Below are 21,058 nucleotides of genomic sequence, written 5' to 3'. Positions count from 1 at the left end.
TGTCCACTCACAGGCAGAGCGGGCGATGCCACACGGCCAGCCTCCACATTGACCCTCCGCCTCGTGCGCCGCGAACGCCGCTGAACCCGCCACTCCCCTTGGGGAGAGGGTGGCCCAACCGCGCCCGGTACCCGCGAAGATGTCTCGACAGCAGGGACAGTGGGTGAAGCATCTAACACCTGGGGTGCACCATGCGACGCACCAGACTCCCCACTGCCGCTACACTCCGAGGCAGCAGCCTGAAGACGGCTGACCGCGGCCATCAACACGCTCAGCTGTTCGCGAAGAGTGGCCAGCTCCTCCTGCGTCCGTACGTCAGTGCAATGTTTACAAATGCGGAATTGGCAGATGCCCATTTAATGTATGGATTAGCACGGGGCAATAGCCGTGGCGCGTTACATTTGTATCGAGACAGATTTCCAGAACGAAGGTGTCTCGACAGGAAGACGTTCGAAGCAATTGATCGACGTCTTTGGGAGCACGGAGCATTCCAGCCTATGACTCGCGATTGGGGAAGACCTAGGACGACGAGGACACCTGCAATGGACGAGGCAATTCTTCGTGCTGTTGACGATAACCCTAATGTCAGGGTCAGAGAAGTTGCTGCTGTACAAGGTAACGTTGAACACGTCACTGTATGGAGAGTGCGAAACCATGATAACGTGTTCCATTGACCCTAGGTGGAATAACATGGGGCCCAATCAAGACATCACCAACCATGCCTGCCCAAACGTTCACGGAAAATCTGTGTTGATGACGTGATTGCACAATTGCGTGCGTATTCTCGTCAGCCCACACATGTTGATTGTGAAAATTTACAATTTGATCACGTTTGAATGAAGCCTCATCAGTGAAGAGAACATTTGCACTGAAATGTGGATTGACACATTGTTGGATGGACCATTCGCAGAAGTGTACCCGTGGAGGCCAATCAGCTGCTGATAGTGCCTGCACACGCTGTACATGGTACGGATCGGATACAACTGGTTCTCCCGTAGCACTCTCCATACAGTGACGTGTTCAACGTTACCTTGTACAGCAGCAACTTCTCTGACCCTGACATTAGGGTTATCGTCAACAGCACGAAGAATTGCCTCGTCCATTGCAGGTGTCCTCGTCGTCCTAGGTCTTCCCCAATCGCGAGTCATAGGCTGGAATGCTCCGTGCTCCCAAAGACGTCGATCAATTGCTTCGAACGTCTTCCTGTCGAGACACCTTCGTTCTGGAAATCTGTCTCGATACAAATGTAACGCGCCACGGCTATTGCCCCGTGCTAATCCATACATTAAATGGGCATCTGCCAATTCCGCATTTGTAAACATTGCACTGACTGCAAAACCACGTTCGTGATGAACAATAACCTGTGATGCTACGCACTCATATGCTTGATGCTAGTACTGTAGAACAATGAGTCGCATGTCAACACAAGCACCGAAGTCAACATTACATACCTTCAATTGGACCAACTGGCGGTGAATCGAGTAAGTACAGTACATACTGACGAAACTAAAATGAGCTCTAACATGGAAATTAAGCGTTTCTGGACACATGTCCACATAACGTATTTTCTTTCTTTGTGTGTGAGGAATGTTTCCTGAAAGTTTGGCCGTACCTTCTTGTAACACCCTGTATAAAGCGGAAAACACCGCAGTCGTTGTCGTATTGCAAAAAAGTTGCAATTTAGTCGGCATCCAAAGGGGCATGGTCATTAGCTTTCAGGCCAAGGGTGAAAGCATTTCCGAAACGGTTTAGATTGCAAGCTGTTCGCGTGGTGCCGTGGTTGAAGATTACCGTGCAAGGCAAAATAGCGCTATCCTAACCCTGCGGCTAGGTAACTGTGGTGCACCACATGTCATAGATGACAGAAGTGAATGACGGATGCGCATATGTGCACCGGCGAATAGACATGCAATTGTTGGCCAGGTGAACCAACGAGCTACCAACAGCGTCTCCTCAACGACATTCAGCGAACTTTGTCGCTTATCGGCCACTGCAGCAGGCGCTTAATTCACGCATCCATGCCGACTGCGGTTCATTGGCGACGAAGGCTGGATTTTTTTTATCTAAACTGGGCATCCACGGAGTGGTGGGAGGTGACCTTTTCAGATGAATCACGTTTTGAGGTCCATCAGACTGAAAGGAAACACCCTGCAACAACTGTCGAGAGGGTGTATGCCAGAGGAGGGAGCGTTATGGTCTGGGGAACGTTTTAGTGGCATTCCTGGGGTGACCTCGTCATTCTGGAAGGCACAATTGATCAACACGTGTAAACATATATCCTTGGGGGAGGGGGGGGCAATGTACATATCTACATGATGTCTGTTTTTGATCAACATGATGGAATCTACCAGGAGGACAATGCAATGTATTACACAGCTTGCAGTGCACGTACGTGGTTCAAAGAGCACAAGGGCAGGTATACTGAACTCTTCCAGCCACCAAACCCACCGGATTTAAACCCAGTGGAGAAACTATGGAGCCAACTTGACTGTGCCACGCAACCTCAACACAGAAGTCTACCACAGCTGGCCATGACACTGGAGTTGGCATGGCTCCACATCCTTGTCGCTACCTTCAAGAACACCATGAATTTGGTAGTACGTCGCCCCTCATCAGCGTCACATTGACTCCCTCTGGCTGGATTCATGCATTGGTTTGGTTGGGAAGAGTATTGTAGCGGCACTACCGTTTGGGATAGGAAAAGACAGTTTTGGTGCAATATTTCTGAGTCCACAAATTACAGTCAGGCGCAGGCCTGTTTACAGTGAGTTCTGCTCACCAGCAGTTGCGAAGTAAAATAGAGGCCACAGGGGCGTAGAACCGCCAGAAAAAGCACACGTATTGGTTTTCATGGCGCAAATCACAGGCAGGAGGGGCCCACTGGCCAACCTAAGTGTTATGAGTACGTGACGTGGAGCGGCGCATTTAGCAAAACAGAGGCGCACAGCCGCATATAAATAGGTGCCAGTCCACTAACAAAGCATTCAAGTGTGGCAGCTTTCCTGGACGGCGGGGCATGTCACACCACCAGCTACACAAAGCAGCAGATGGGACGCCTACATTCTGGTCCTCAGCGGTCCACTGGTTCGACCCTGTGAGGCCTACGTGGGGTCCGCAGCCAGCCAGCGGTGGGCCACCCCACGGTTCGCTACTGTGGGCAGTCGTCTTGGCTCCTAATATGCGCCGGAGACATCCATGGCGAGGGCCGCAGATTCAGATGCCGGATCGCGCTGTGACCCAAGCCAGTGGGGATTCACAGCGTCGGCCACCTTGCAGTTGGCAGTGGGCGGCATTGAGGCAGCCATTCCACACCAATCCATTTTGCAGACAGCGAAGTGGTGTCCTCAGCATTGTGGGACCCAGTGACGCAGACCGAGGAGAATGCGGCACCGTAGTTGGAAACAATAAATCACTTGGAAAGCTCAGATGAGTCTTAATATGATGCCTTCTACCTCATTCCGCTACATTTGGTGTTGCTGTTACATTCGATGTCAGAAGTTGGTTCAAATGGCTCTGCGCACTATGGGACTTAACACCTGAGGTCATCAGTCCCCTACAACTTAGAACTACTTAAACCTAACTAACCTAAGGACATCACACACATCCATGCCCGAGGCAGGATTCGAACCTGCGACTTTAGCAGTCACGCGGTTCCTGACTAAAGTGCCTTGAACCGCTCTGCCACACTGCCGGCTGTCAGAAGTTGCCACTATAGTATGACAACCTCTGTTGTATTCTCTCCTGTGGCAAGCTGGCTCACAGCTGTTGGAATTGGTCATTTATATTCTGTACATTGGCTCTGGGACAGAGTTGACATCCAAGCTGCTGCTATACCAGTTCTACTGGGGACAGATCTGAAAATCTTGATGGTCACGAGAGTGTGTCAGCATCATGCAGACAATTCATAAAACACGTGTCATGTGCGGACGAGCAATGTCCTGTTGAAAAACAACACAATGATACTGTACCATGTGAGATAACACATGAGTCACTACCAGCCATGAAGTCATAAACTATAGCTTACCACACCATGGCGTCAGAAGCACCACCGCTGTGCCTCTGCAAAGCGTTGGAAGAATGGGATCTCCACTCAGTCGCCGCCATAACTTTACAGAAGCTCTTCTGCGAAGAAGTTTGGAAAGTAGGAGACGAGGTACTGGCAGAATAGAAGCTGGGAGGACGGGTCGTGAGTCGTGCTTGAATAGCTCAGATGATAGAGCACTTTCCCGCGAAAGGCAAAGGTCCCGAGTTCGAGTCACAGTCCGACACACAGCCAGGAAGTTTCATATCAGCGCACACTCGGCTGCAGAGTGGAAATGTCATTCTGAATTGGAAGATTGTTTGGTCTAACATTAGGCTCCAGATTATCCCGATGGAAGTGGAGTCCTTGTGGTACCAAGTTGTTCATGATATTGTACCTAACAACGTGCGACTTTTTCTTATTGGTCTCAATGTGATGCTTCGTTGCCATGAAACTGATACATTATACCATCGGTTGATCTCCTACGGTCGTGACCATTGGAGATGGCTTCTTCGACAACTGGCTTTTCTCCGCAGGAATTCGCAGGCGGCTATCTCGGAGGAGGTTCTCGTGATCCCCGATTGAAGAATAAAGCCATCATGTGGCTTGTTGAACATTATGTCCACTACGTGATGGTGAGTGATATGACGCAGATCAATGCGCCTTTTCCCAATATATGGCCACAGCCCATTGTACATGGCTCAGTATACCCCGTTATCGTGAACTTTTTTCTAATATGCTGTAACTTGCTTTTCATCGACAAGGCATTGGATGATTTGACATTCCCCGTTTTCTTTTGGATACTCTTGTTTGGATTTAGATGTTGCACGATGCGGAAGTGACGGAGAAAAAAGGTGTGGGCACGTTAAAATTAACGGCCCGTTCCTTCACGTATGTTTTTCTGATTTAACCCTTTTGTTTTTGTCGAAATAACTTCTTTTGTTTTATTTTAATTGATTGCCTTAAATAAGTGCTTTGAAAAAAACTCTGCGTGAAGATTTTCGTTTTTTGAAGGAATACACTGCCATTTGAGTGTATATTTCGGTGTGTTTCCTGTGTGCAAAAATATATTAGAAAAATATATAAAGTATCTTCGTCCGAATGTTTATTAGAGCACGACATAGATAGATATTTTTGATAGCCGCAAAGGCTTTTTAAGCTGTAATCATCGTAATCCAGAGGTGAAAAAAAAGTCATGGGATAGCGATATGCACGTATATAGATGGCGGTACTATTACGTACTCGAGGTATAACAAGGTAGTGCATTGGTGGAGCTGTTACTTTCACTCCGGTAGTTCATGAGAAACGGTTTTCGACATGTGTGTGTGTTGGGGGGGGGGGGGGGGGGAGTATGGTAGTACGACGGGAATTAACAATCTCTGACTGGTAATTGGAGCTAGATGCTTCGGACATTCCATTGTGCAAATTGTTAGGGAATTCGGTATTGCGACATCTACAGTGTCAAGAGTGTGCCGAGAATACCAGATTTCATGCATTACCTCTCACCATGGACTCCATGGACTACGCAGTGGCCGACGGCCTTCACTTAACGATGGAGAGCAGCTGCGTTTGCGTAGAGTCATCTGTACTAACAGACAAGCAACACTACATGAAATAACAGCAGAAATCAATGTGGGACGTAAGACGAACGTATCCGCTAGTACAATGCCGCGGAAAGTGGCAGACGATCGTCGCGAGTGTCTTTACTGACAGTACGACATCGCCTACAGCGCCTCTCTTACGCTGGTGACCATATCAGTTGGACCCTGACTGGAAAACCGTGGCTTTTCAGATAATTCACGATTTCAGTGCGTACGAGCTGATAGTGGGGTTCAAGTGTAGCGAGACCCTAGGAAATCACAAACCCAGGTTGTCGATAAGGCACTGTGCACGCTCGTGGTGGCTCCAGGATGGTGTGTTTTGTGTTTACATGGAATGGACTGTGTCCTTTGATCAAACTGAATGAACTGGGACGATTTGCAGCCGTTCATGGACTTCATGTTCCGAAAGAAGGATGAAATTTTTGTGGATGACAATACTCCATGTCACTGGGCCACAGTTGTTCACGATTGGTTGGTCGAGCAGTGATCTGGCCAACCAGATCACCCGACATAAATCCCATCCAACATTTGTGGGACATAACGTTATTTCAGTTGGTGCACAAAATCCTGATCTGTCGACACTTTCGCGATTATCGGTGTCTCTAAAGGCAGCATGGCTCAATATTTCTGCAGGGGACTTCCAACAACTGTTGAGTCCACGCGAAGTCCAGCTGTGGCACTACGCCAGGCAAAAGGAGGTCCGACACGACATTAGGAGGTATCCCATGATTTTTGTCACCTCAGTGTAGTTTGCACCTCTGGACATCACTTGATTCTTAAGCCTCGGATGAGCTTAAGCCCTTCAGTCAGCAGTGAGATGGAGTGAATCATTCCGTGCTGCAGGCCTGCAGCTTGGGCGCAGCTGCTGCAGGTGTACAAGATCCGGCCGGCGCTCAACTCGTCCCTGGTGGTGGTACCCCTGGGCCGCTGGGACCGCGCCAACGGCACTGCCGCGCTCACCAGCCCCAGGGCACTGGAGGCCAGGGGAGATCTGCAGGTACGTCACACACCCTGGATGTACATCTGATCTACCTCCACCCCTGCACTCTCTTCGTCACGATAAAGTACGCAATAGCAGAAACCCTTGGACGTGAAATATGCTAAGCATTATTTCCTTCCATTCATAGGCACGGTGTGGAAAGAATGACTGTTTGTGCCTCTTTGTCCGATCTCTCATTGGTCTAATTTTTTCTGTGCTATCCCAACAGGGCAGGTGCGTAGCGGCTGAAGAATAATTGTAGTTTCCGCCTTCTTGAAGTTTTCTAATTACGTTCTTGGGGACTTTACAACGACCTACTCATACTCTCTGCCAGTAGATGTCTGTTTTACACTCTGTCGCCAGTTCAATCATACGCAATGCAATTCTTTGTATAGACTCGATGATCCCGTTTTAGTGCGACGTGATATGGGTCCCACACACTTATGCAGTATCCTAGTATCATCCGAACAAGCTTTTTGTATCCAAACTCTTTTCTACAAGGTGTATGGTTTTCAATATCCTATCAAAGAATTGCAGTTTGCTTCTTCTTCACCTACTGTTTATTATTAGCCTATATGATCGTTCCACTTCATATCTCTGCACGCACCTATGCACAAAGACACTGTAAGACAAAAAAAATCGAGACCCCAAGAGGAAATAATCCGAATGGGATGTTGGTCATTGGGGTTTAATTCGAAGAAGAAATGAGCACTGAAGATACTTTGGAGGTGTCGCAGACAGTGTTGGGATACAAACCTTACTGTCAGCCGCCATATGCCTTGAAAGTCACGAGTGATGGTCTGGGGTGCCTTTTCATTTCACAGTATACTCTCTTTGATTGTCATCTGCAGCACCCTTGCAGCAGAGCGGTTCGTCGACGATATTTTGCGCCACGTTAGTATTGGGACAACCTATGTTCTACACCAAAGTACCTTTATCCAAGATGGCGGCGATGACGTTATCTATGATGGCGGTGATGACTTCATCCAACATGGTGGCCATGATGATGACCTCCAAGATGGCGGATTTTGGCGAGAACTTTGAATTTTTGCGGGAAGACAGGTCATTGGACCTCCACTAACGTAAAGCTCAACCTCTTCTCCCCCCCCCCCAGAAAAATGGCGGGAAGTTCAAATTCTAACAGGATAATGCATCACACCACGGTTATCTCTACTAACCTAAGAAAATTGCGGGAAGATAGGAAACTTGGGCTAACTCCACTAACCTAAGTCATCTGACCACCACCTCTTCCTAGGAACTGGTGCCAAGTTTGAATTTTGGTGGTAAAGAAAGGTCTACTATCCTAAATGGCGCAAAAGAAAGTACACTTGGACTTCCTCCACTAACCTAAGTCACTCAACCACCACCTCTTCCTAGGGATTGGTGGGAATAGAACTCCACCTGGACAGGGCTGCTGGAGAGTGGGAAGAGTTTAGTTTATTTATTTTGCAACACTTTATTTAGGGATGGAGTATATTTATCACACTGATACTAAACACATGCTTGGGGTCACGCCACACAGCCCACAGACCTGTAAACTACTCCTAAATAACGCTCTGAGGACATGCAAATATCTCCTAACTTACTACAATAATTCCAACACAGACATGCAGACTCCTCCTAAATAATGCATTACACAGTTGTGCAGACACGAAATCAACTCGTAAACTGCCCATATAACGAATAGTGCAGCCTACAGACCTGCTCGCAAAATAATGCAACAGACACACAACCAATGTACACAGACACTGTCCACCACCCCTATGTCCAGTACACAGCACAGGAGGCTACCTGCTGCCCTGCAGAGTGACGTGGCTGTCAGCTGTCAAACCACGCACAGATGCCTGCAAGCAAGATGCAGTGACAGCCCTTTCATACTTGATATTTGAGAAATTCCTCTCGAACTATGTATTCACCTAGGCACTATTACTGACGCTACCGGGCGGGAGTGCAGACGCTCCAGGGACACGCTCGCCATCACAGCTGCGAGCCGCAGGTAAAAGTTGCCTCTATTTTCGGGTGTACAGTCAGTGTTATACTGTCGTCACAGAACACCAAGACACGCTCACGCAGCTCCCATATGCGAAACACTTCCGGGCAGCACGTGTCTTTACCATTGGTGACAGAGTAGCACAGGGCACATTGTTCCTAGCATGACATGAGAGATGTGTCTAACCCAGCTTAACTGCAAATAGTGCAGAATAACATCGAATGCACTCTTCCCAGCGGTTCTAACGTGATTTCCCAGTCCATCACGTGTTACCCTTGCTGCTTTCAACACACACAAACGTTCCCCACCGTTACGTAGAGGCTCCTATATCCTAGCACAAAGAATGTGAATGAATCGAGCATTATGATTGACTCTTATCGAATTTACCCATTGAATTACTGATGCCGTTGGTATTGAAGCACCACCCATCTTTTCTCTCTTTCTTCAGATGGGAATTTCAGCAGTAAAATTATTTTGCACAGATCGCTAAACTGCATTGACAGTTAAACCCACAAAGTTGTCTACAGATCATCAAATACATACAAGACTCACAAGAATACTGGAAGCCAGGAACATACACTCCTGGAAATTGAAATAAGAACACCGTGAATTCATTGTCCCAGGAAGGGGAAACTTTATTGACACATTCCTGGGGTCAGATACATCACATGATCACACTGACAAAACCACAGGCACATAGACACAGGCAACAGAGCATGCACAATGTCGGCACTAGTACAGTGTATATCCACCTTTCGCAGCAATTCAGGCTGCTATTCTCCCATGGAGACGATCGTAGAGATGCTGGATGTAGTCCTGTGGAACGGCTTGCCATGCCATTTCCACCTGGCGCCTCAGTTGGACTAGCGTTCGTGCTGGACGTGCAGACCGCGTGAGACGACGCTTCATCCAGTCCCAAACATGCTCAATGGGGGACAGATCCGGAGATCTTGCTGGCCAGGGTAGTTGACTTACACCTTCTAGAGCACGTTGGGTGGCACGGGATACATGCGGACGTGCATTGTCCTGTTGGAACAGCAAGTTCCCTTGCCGGTCTAGGAATGGTAGAACGATGGGTTCGATGACGGTTTGGATGTACCGTGCACTATTCAGTGTCCCCTCGACGATCACCAGAGGTGTACGGCCAGTGTAGGAGATCGCTCCCCACACCATGATGCCGGGTGTTGGCCCTGTGTGCCGGTGTTGGCCCTTTGTGCCTCGGTCGTATGCAGTCCTGATTGTGGCGCTCACCTGCACGGCGCCAAACACGCATACGACCATCATTGGCACCAAGGCAGAAGCGACTCTCATCGCTGAAGACGACACGTCTCCATTCGTCCCTCCATTCACGCATGTCGCGACACCACTGGAGGCGGGCTGCACGATGTTGGGGCGTGAGCTTCATGGAGACGGTTGCGAATGGTCCTCGCCGATACCCCAGGAGCAACAGTGTCCCTAATTTGCTGGGAAGTGGCGATGCGGTCCCCTACGGCACTGCGTAGGATCCTACGGTCTTGGCGTGCATCCGTGCGTAGCTGCGGTCCGGTCCCAGTTCGACGGGCACGTGCACCTTCCGCCGACCACTGGCGACAACATCGATGTACTGTGGAGACCTCACGCCCCACGTATTGAGCAATTCGGCGGTACGTCCACCCGGCCTCCCGCATGCCCACTATACGCCCTCGCTCAAAGTCCGCCAACTGCAGATACGGTTCACGTCCACGCTGTCGCGGCATGCTACCAGTGTTAAAGACTACAATGGAGCTCCGTATGCCACGGCAAACTGGCTGACACTGACGGCGGCGATGCACAAATGCTGCGCAGCTAGCGCCATTCGACGGCCAACACCGCGGTTCCTGATGTGTCCGCTGTGCCGTGCGTGTGATCATTGCTTGTATAGCCCTCTCGCAGTGTCAGGAGCAAGTATGGTGGGTCTGACACACCGGTGTCAATGTGTTCTTTTTTCCATTTCCATGAGTGTATTTACCAGTGTAACTACAATTAAAATTTTGCGATAGCTGCTACAGTCTGACACCGACTGATGTACAGGTAATGTCTCCTCTCAACGGCTATGCTTCTGGAACAAATCTCAGTATCTATAGCGCACATAATTTTCCACACAAAAAAATCTTGCTCATACCCACACAGTTATTGATGCGCTGAGTCTATATGTCCTTCACGATAGGACATATAGTCATCCTCTCTAGTCATGCTGCAACATAAACCACAGTACCTTTACAATGCAATATATACACATTTTACACAACAGAAGCCACAGTAACTTTACAATGCAATATATACACATTTTACACAAACAGTGCAGTTATCTTTTACATCTGTACAGCACCCAAAAAATTGTGGTATACCAACACTCAAACTGTCTATATGTCATGATGCTCCTCAGTCCTAGGGAAGCATGGTCCATCTTTCCTTTCTTTCTACAGATGTGACATTCATTACACTGATCGCCATATTACACTGACAACTAAACCTCGCAAAGTGCCATACATATCGTCAAATACGGAAAGATTCTTACTCAGTTACACTGCTCTCCCACTGAGGACAGGAGCTTGAATATTAGAGCGTGAAACCGATCTCCAACGCAGCACTATATCACTGTATATCATGTCGATGTAGTAAACATACAATTCATATCCTCCGCCATAAAAAATCGTCTCTTTTACATCAGAAAGCTGCCAGTGGATCGAAATCACTCTCAGAACTGTTATGCAAAGACTGGCTCGTTTCCCCCTCTCGGTATAAACACGTTACTGTTTCTGATCTGGGCCTGCCTGCTTGCTCGCGTTTCTACACCCATCACCAGACTCTGGGATTACAATAACATATCTAATTTCACACGGTTCGCACACAGCAGTATCCTACCGATTGCTCAAGGCAACATAATTCTGAAGATATAGACTGCGAATTATTTCTATACAAACCCGAAACTTTAGCTAGATGGAGTGTGCTCTAGACTACTGAGTAACTAGAAACAAACAGACGAAATATGATATTTCCACCTGCGAATACCGATCTTGGTGATGTAACAAATTCGAAATAACTTCTATAATTTACAAGGTCAACTAAGGTCTTTCTCATGTCTAGAGAACTCGCAAACATGTCTTCCACATGCTAGATGCACACCCCACAATCGATCTTCTCTCAATCAAATAAAGGCGCAAAACGTGCAGAAGCAGTCAACCGAACAATTCACATGGGAGGGAATAATTGTCCAGTGCAAACGCACATCTAGATTCATTCTCAAGTTTCCATGTGATCACGAAAGCTATCCGACGCATACTAAATGATGGTTAGCTATACAGTAGTCTAGAGTACAACACCTTAATTCATCTACATCCCTACACTTCACAGGCCTTTCCATTCTGACAGCTCCTACCATTAAAGGGAACGTAAATCACGCCCGCACAGGTCGCCAGCGCTGCAGGCCGAGCACGCACGGGAAGAATCAATAATCCTAAGAAACCAGTCACATATGTATATCTTCCCTGCACTTACAACTAAATGTTACGATTGCGGTCCCAGTTGAACGACATTCGACAAAGAGCGAAGTATCAGAAATACACCCTGTTGATGGCTATTGCTCTGGAAATAGAAATATCAGTACCATTCTTATTACTTGACATACTCTTCCCTTTGCTGCCACAGTACTAGACGTCAGATCCATACCTTCCTTATGAATGGACATAGTCATTTCCTTTGCATCTGTCAGAACACAAACACATACTTTATAAGCCTGATCCTCAAGGCGAACCTATCACGCACCCCCTGCTACTAAGTATAATAGTTCATCAATAACTGACTACCTACGATACAAAATAATATTGAGAGTAAATCAGCGATGGGTGGACATATCTCATAAGTTTTTCTTGTTAGTGATACCACTGTGTCTTAGAAAGAGAGCCATAATCGTCTCATATATTAAAAAACCCAATCACAAAAACTACTGTATGTTACTGTCACAAGCGATCTTGGTTCTACAGGTGCACACAAGTTTCCATGTTAAAAGCTATACTTGCTTTAAAAATCCCTTCGAATCACGTGGGGTTTGCAGACAAATGAGACGGTGATCATCTTACAAACCGCCAGATGTTAAAAAACTCGATCGCAACAACTACTGTATGTTACTGTCACAAGTGGTCTTGGTTCTATAAATGCATACAAGTATCAGTGTTAAAAGCTATACCCTCTTTACAAATCGAGATATGACATTACCTCTGAATGACGTGGTTTTTTTTTGCCCAGACAAATACTGTGGCGGCAATCGCAAGAGTATATAGTATCAGACCAACATGTCACCAACAGTGCAACTTCGTAATAAAATTACTGGATTTAGGAAGTGATTCTGCTAAGGAACATGGTATGAAACCGGTATTTGCGAATCTTTTATGCCACCACAGCTAGATATTTCTACAGTATTTGTAGCACATTCTGTCTTGATCCCTTGTCAGAGGTTCAGTGATATTTCCACTGAGCTATAGGCGATGGTTGATTGAGAAGGATCACAAACAGTAGTAGATGGTGTGCTGATTGAGGTCGAAAGAAAATCTACGCTAGCTTCGCAGAGCTCTAGTGTTATGCTATTCACTAGAAATGACGTCCATGATTTGGAATCAGGTCTTTTCATTCAAGCACATACCTGCGTTGGATCCTATTGACAATTCCTTTAATGATATTTCTGGCACTTCCCTATCTCGGTATGAGTTACCTTTCCTGTACCTAGCTGCTACAGTCCAATTCCAACCTGGTTTTAGTCAGCCCCCACACATCTTGCAACTGCTCCCATTTCTAGATCTTTACACATATGATCATTCGCATTTAAGTTGGAACTGAGCAAAAGTCGGATTAGTTTACAGGTCTGTGGGCTGTGTGACATGACCCCAAGCATGTGTTTTGTATCAGTGTGATAAATATACCCCACCGCTAAATAAATTGTTACACCTACTGCAATCCATGTAGAAACAGAACGACCTGAGTTAGTGCAACAGAACTGTGTTTTGACAATTCGGTGGAAATGCACGCAGTGTGGTACGTCTTCAAACTAGATGCAGATACTACAGTCCAAAGCAGATCCACATCCATTCAAATCAATCAGCCCAACATGCTATCATTGTTATTCTCTATCCCCAACAGAGGAAAATTATGAACTATAAAATATCCGCTAACTTCATCCAATATAGAAGTCAACTAGGCACTGTAGCTGGTGCAATGACGCCTAGATGCGGTGTGGCCCAGCACGGAGAAAGACATTTCGCAATTCTCCCAAGATCCCTAAATAAATTGTTCCAAAAATAAATAAAGTACGCTCCTTCCTTACTCTATCCAGCATTCCAGCGCAGGCTGAGTCATTTTCGCGCCATTTTCCCCCTCCAGACCACCATCTTGGAGTACATCACAGGAGGGATGACAGCACCCTCTGTTGGCAGTATTGTGTACTAGGTCAGTTGGAGTCAGGATCTCATTTTGGAGGCATTGCCTGGAAAATAAAAACTTATGTCCAGCACAGGCATAGTCGTTCTCCCACCATTTCCTTCCACCATCTTGGATTACATCACGAAACGGACGACTGTGCTCTCTGGTGGTGGTACTGCGTACTGGGTCAGTTGGAGTGCGGACCTCCTGGCGAACACACTGGATGGTGGTACTGTTTCTAATTGTTTAAATAAAGACTGTTGCATGATTTTGACAGTTCATGATTGGCAAGAATGTTTGCAGAGTCTTTTAGATGGATTATTATTTTGACAATTTACGAGTCGTTTTACTCTCTGGACGTAAATGTATTGCATTATTATGAGTGGTTTGCATCTCTGCGGGCTTGCAATGAGTTGTTTTGACAGTTTACAAGTAACAGGTGCTTGTGTAGACCATTATACATGAGTTATTTAGGAGTAGTTTGCAGATCTGTATGCTGTGCGGCATGTCAGAGCAAGTGTTGAGTATCACTGTGATAAATATATTCCACCCCTAGATAAATTGTTCCAAAATAAATACGCTCCTTCCTCTCTCCAGCAGCCCAGTGCAGGATGAGTTGTTTTCCCAAGGATACCTAGGAAGAGGTGGCGGTCGGATGACTTAGATTAGTGGAGGTAGTCCATGTGTCCTTTCTTTCGCACCATATTCTTAGGTTAGTAGACCTTTCTTTACCATCAAAATTCAAACTTGGTGCCAGTTCCTAGGAAGAGGTGCAGTCAGATGACTTAGGTTAGTGGCGGTAGCCCAAGTGACTTATCTTCCCTCGATTTTCTTTGGTTACTAGAGATAACGATGGTGTGATGCATTATCCTGTTGGAATTTGAACTTCTCGCCATTTTTCTGGTGGAGGGGAGGGGAGAGGAAGGGAGTTTGGGGGCTAGGTTAGTGGAGATAGCCAAATTGACCTATCTTGCCGCCAAAATCCGCCATATTTGATGACGTCACGACCGCCATCATGGATGGCATCATCGCCGCCGTCTTGGATAACGGTACTTTAGCGTAGAAAATAAGTTGTTCCAATACTCCCGTTTTGTTGCCCATCCTGGGTTTACATTTCATCACCATAATGCCCGCGAGCACACCGTGAGAGTTTCTACTGCTTTTCGCCGTGCTTGATAAACCCTACCTTGACCACCAAGGCCCCCGGATATCATCCCAATTGAGAACGTTTGTAGCGTTATGGCAGGGCCCTCCTATCGTGTCGGGATTTTGACTACCTAACTCGCCAGTTGGACTTTGGTACGATATCCTTAAGGAGGACGTGCGACAACTCTATTAATTAATGGAAGCCGAATAACTGCTTGCATAAGGGTCAGAGAAGAACCAACACGTTACTGACTTGCCCAATTTGTGCAGATCTTTCTCTTGAAACAATTATCCAATTTTTCTGAAATTGTGGTCATTTTTGGTCTGTAAACGTGCATCGCATCTACCGACCCGTCCCATTCCGATAATTCAATCGTGGTGCGTCTTTTTTTGTGTTTAAACATGTTTACCAGACATCTGAATACAGTGTTGCTCACATGGTTAGCGATTCAGTCGTTTGTCCATAAGTGGCGCAGTACAAACGCCCTCGCGTCTTATCAGTAAACCTAATTTTCAACAACGTTCTGTAGCACCAAGTCTCAAACGCTTCGAAGCTATTCTTTTCCTTTTTTCTGACAGTCCATGAATAACTGCCATTTGATCCTGTGCTCCAAAAGCGCTTTCTCAGAAATTTCTTCCTCAGGTTAAGAGAGATGTTTCATAATATCAAACTTTTCATGTCCAGGAATGCCCTTTTCTTCTGTGGTACTCCGCTTTTAGTGTCCTTCTCGCTTCGTGTGTCATGTGTTACTTCGCTTCCAAGGCAGCAGAATTCCTTAACTTTGTATGCTTCGTGGTCACTAGTTTTGATGTTAAGTTCGTCTAATCTCATTTCTGTTAGTTTACTTTCTGTCTGTTTACTTTCACCTTCCTTTTGCTTCCTCTCAGTTCATGTTCTACGCTCATTACACTTCTCATTCCATTCAGCAGGTCCTATAATTCTTCTGAACTAGGGAAAGACGTGTCATCATTGAATCTTGTTATACAGTAGATACTTGAAAAAACTGCACGAAATTATATTAAAAAAATAGCAAGGCGACTGCTGCTGATTTGCTGCAAAGAGACTCTGGTCGTGTGTAATGTATGCTAGCGGCAAGAAACGATCAATCCGTTCTCTGCGTGATAGCAATAGACATATTATCGACGACGGTGCTGCCAAAGCCTTCCGAAATTAGTTTGCCAAAGATGACGAAGCAAACTTTCAAAAATTCGAATCAAGAACAGCTGCCGACGTGAGTAAGTAGATATCCTCGGGGTAGTGAAGCAACTTAAATCACTTAATAGAAGCAAGTCTTCCGATCCAGTTAGATTCCTTTCAAGTATGCTGAAGCAATAACTCCATACTTAAAAATAGCTCCATACTTCACGATCGTATACAACCGCTCGCCTGACGAAAGACCTATATGCAAAAACACTGGAAAGTTGCACAGGTCACACCAATAGTCAAGAAAGGCACTAGGAGGAATTCACTAAATTATAGGCCCATATCATTAACGGCGACATGCAATAGGATTTTGGAACATATATTGTGTTCGAGCATTATCAACTACCTCGATGTGAACGGTTTATTGACACACAGTCAACAGGGATTTAGAAAATATCGTTCTTGCGAAACACAACTAGCTCTTTACTCACACGAAGTGTTGAGTTGTGTTGGTAAGGGATTTCAAATTGATTTCGTATTTCTAGATTTCCAGGATTTTGACACTGTACCTGACAAGCGGCTTGTAACCATACAGCTTGCTTGTGGAATATCGTATCAGTTGATCGAGTGGATTCGTGATATCTACATCTACATGACTACTCTGCAATTCACATTTAAGTGCTTGGCAGAGGGTTCATCGAACCACAATCATACTATATCTCTACTATTCCACTCCCGAACAGCGAGCGGGAAAAACGAACACCTAAACCTTTCTGTTCGAGCTCTGATTTCTCTTATTTTATTTTGATGATCATTCCTACCTATGTAGGTTGGGCTCAACAAAATATTTTCGCATTCGGAAGAGAAAGTTGGTGACTGAAATTTCGTAAAAAGGTCTCGCCGCGACGAAAAACGTCTTTGCTGTAATGACTTCCATCCCAACTCGTGTATCATATCTGCCACACTGTGAGAGAGGTCACAGTTCGTGAAAACTGGCGACAAGTCATCGAGTAAAACAGAAGTGACTTTTGGCGTTACCCGAAGAAGTGTTATAGACCCTCTGCTGTTTTCTTATCTACACTATGTGATCAAAAGTATCCGGACACCTGGCTGAAAACAGCTTAAAAGTTCTTGGTGCCCTCCATCGACAATGCTGGAATTCAATATGGTATTGGCCCACCCTTAGCCCCAATGACAGCTTCCACTCTCGCAGGCATACGTTCAATCAGGTGCTGGAAGGTTTCTTGGGGAATGGCAGCCCATTCTTCACGGAGTGCTGCACTGAGAAGAGGTATCTATGTCAGTCGGTGAGGCATGGCACGAAGTCGGCGTTCCAAAACATATCGAAGCTGTTCTATAGGATTCAGGTCAGGACTCTGTGCAGGCCAGTCCATTACAGGGATGTTATTGTCGTGTAACTACTCAGCCACAGGCCGTGCATTATGAACAGGTGCAATCGCCATCTCCGAATTGCTCTGCAGCAATGGGAACCAAGAGGGTGCTTAAAACATCAGTGTAGTCCTGTGCTGTAATAGTGCCACGCAAAACAACAAGGGATGCAAGCACCCTCAATAAAAACACGACCACACGATAACACAACTGCCTCCGAAATTTACTGTCGGCACTATACACGCTGGAAGATGACGTTCATCGGGCATTCGCCATACCCACACCCTGCCATCGGATCTGCACACTGTCCCGTGATTTGTCACTACACACAACGTTTTTCCACTGTTCATCACCCACTGTTTACGTTCCTTACAGCAAGCGAGGCGTCGTTTGGCATTTACCGGCTTTATGTGTGGTTTATGAGCAGCCGCTCGACCATGAAATTCAAGTTTTCTCACCTCCCGCCTAACTGTCATGGTACTTGCAGTGGATCCTGATGCAATTTGGAATTGCTTTGGGATGGTCTGGATAGATGTCTGCCTATTACACATTACGATCCTCTTCAACTGTCGGCGGTCTCTGTCAGTCAACAGATAAGGCCGGTCTGTACGCTTTTGTGCTGTACGTCTTCCTTCACGTTTCCACTTCACTATGACATCGGAAACCGTGGACCTAGGGATGTTTAAGAGTGTGGAAATCTCGCATACAGACGTATGACACAAGTGACACCCAATCACTTGACCACGTTTGAAGTCTGTGAGTTCCGCGGAGCGCCCCATTCTGCTCTCTCAAGATGTCCAATGACTACTGAGGTCGCTGATATGGAATACCCGGCAGTAGGTGGTAGCTCAATGTACTTAATATGAAAAACGTATGTTTTTGGGGGTGTGCGTATACTTTTGATCATATAGCGTATATAAACGACTTAGGAGACGTTCTGAGCAACCTTCTTGAGTTGTCTGCAGATTATGCTGTAGATTTATCGTGTAGAAAAGTCATCAGAAGATCAAAAAATTGCAAAACGATTTAGAAAAGATATCTGTATGAGGCAAAAATTCGCAATTAGTCCTAAATACCGAAAAGTGTGAGGTCATCCACATGAGTGCTAAAAGGAATCCGTTAAACTTCCGTTACATGATAAATCAGTCAAATCTAAAGGTAAATTCAACTAAATACCTAGGAATTTCAATTATGAACAACTTAAAACGGAACGAAGTGCGTTTTATTGGCAGGATTCCCAGAAAATGTAACAGATCTCTTAACGAGAGTGCACAGATACGCTTGTCCGTCCTCTTTTAGAATACTGCTGCATGGTGTGGGATCCTTACCAGATAGGACTAGCGGAGCACATCGAGAAAGTTCATAGAAGGGCAGCACGTGTTGTATTATCGCGAAACAGGAGAGGGGGAGGGAGGGGAGGGGCTAATGTCACTGAGATCACACAGGATTTGGGGGAGACATGCTTAAAACAAAGGCGTTTTTCGTTGCGGCGGAATCTTCTCACGCAATCAATCACTAACGTTCTCCTCTGACTACAAGAATATTTTTTTGATGCCGAGCTACATATGGAGAAACGATCACCATAATAAAATAAGGGAAACCAGAGCTCGCATGGAAAGATATAAGTGTTCGTTTTTTCTGCGTGTTGTTCAAGATTGGAATAATAGAGAATTATTGTGAAGGTGGTTCGATGAACCCTCTGCCAGGCACTTAAATGTTACTTGCAGTCAAGGGGACAAAGAAATGCCGTCAAATTACCGACCGATCTCAATTTTGCCAGCTTTTTCAAAAATCTTTGAAAAGTTTATATTCTAGTATCTACTTAAGCACCTTAGTAAAAATAACATACTCTCAACGTCACAGTTTGGGTTTCTTAAGGGTTCTGATATTGAGAAAACTATTTACACTTACAGCGAAACTGTCAATGGACAAGAAATTAGTGGCAACTGGCATATTCTGTGACCTGTCAAAGGCGTTTGACGGTGTGAATCACAGCATTCTTTTAAGTAAATTAAAATATTATGGCGTCACTGGTAGTGCTGCAAAGTGGTTTCAGTCATATCTTACTAATAGAAAACAAAGGGTGTCATTACGTAACACTTCAGCAGTAGGCAATCAGACATCATCTGACTGGCAAGAAATTACATGTGGTGTTCCCCAAGGTTCCATACTACGTCCACTACTGTTTCTTGTGTATATTAATGACTTGTCATCTGTTAAACTACCATATGCCAAGTTTGTCATATTTGCAGATGATACAAACATTTCAATAAATAGTAAATCAAATATAAATTTAGAAAGGGCAGCTAATCAAATTTTTACTGTCATTAATAAGTGGTTCTTAGCCAATTCACTGTCATTAAAGTTTGAAAAGACCCACTATGTGCAGTTCAGAACTTCCAAGAGATTTCCTGCTGGTGTGTGTGTATAAAATATGATGACATGGAAATAGGAGAAGCTGAGAGAGTAAAATTCTTGGGATTACAGCTTGATAATAAATTCAGTTGGGAGCAACATACTATCGACCTGCTAAAGCGTCTAAACAAGTCTTTGTTTGCAATGCGAATGTTGTCAGACATAGGAGATATAAATATAAAAAAACTAGCATATTTTGCTTATTTTCAGTCCATTATGTCATATGGTATCATATTTTGGAGTAACACCACAAACAGAGAACAAAATTTTAGAGTACAGAAGCGTATAATAATAGTAATGAGTAGTGTAAACCCAAGAACATCATGTCGAAACCTATTCAAAGAATTGGGCATATTAACCACAGCTTCTCAGTATATTTATTCCTTAATGAAGTTTGTTGTAAATAATACATCTCTTTTTCCAACTAACTGCTTAGTACACAGTATCAATACTAGGAATAAGAACAATATACATAAAGGTTTAAAATCACTTAGTCTTGCCCAGAAAGGAGTGCAGTATTCAGCAACACATATTTTCAATAAGTTGCCAACAGCCATTAAGAGTTTAGTTTCAGACAAGGCACAATTTAAACATAATTTAAAAGAATTTTTGGTGAGCAACTCCTTCTATTCCATCCATGAGTTTCTTAACAAGTGCAGTAGATCATTTTAATGAAAATTTATTATACTTTAATTTTTGACAATACTTGGTTATAACAGCCAAGTAACTACCTACTGTGTGAATGATGGATGTATGGAAAGCAGATGTAAGTCTTAACTCTGTAAATACTGGAAGTTTAATTTTAAATCTTGTACATAATCTGACTGTTCTTAACTGAGGATCACTGAAATGAATAATTTACTTTAATTTTTGACAGTACTTGGTTGTAATAGCCAAAAAACTAGCAAATGTCTGGATGATGGATTTAATGAAAGCAGATGCA

General features: G+C 45.1%; 1 protein-coding gene across 1 annotated transcript in view; it reads left to right on the top strand.

The window, feature by feature from the left end:
• Positions 1-21,058, top strand: part of LOC126336037 (glutamate receptor ionotropic, delta-1-like) — a 113,092-nt gene that overhangs the window by 27,349 nt on the left and 64,685 nt on the right. The window contains exon 5 of the mRNA XM_049999517.1: positions 6,466-6,619. Within this exon, the coding sequence (XP_049855474.1) occupies positions 6,466-6,619 (154 nt within the window). The remainder of the gene's footprint in view (positions 1-6,465; positions 6,620-21,058) is intronic.

Source organism: Schistocerca gregaria, chromosome 2 (genome assembly GCF_023897955.1).
Source record: "Schistocerca gregaria isolate iqSchGreg1 chromosome 2, iqSchGreg1.2, whole genome shotgun sequence".
Classification (NCBI taxonomy): Eukaryota; Metazoa; Arthropoda; class Insecta; order Orthoptera; family Acrididae; genus Schistocerca; species Schistocerca gregaria.
Note: the sequence above shows the minus strand (reverse complement) of the source record. Positions and strands in the feature narration are given on the sequence as shown.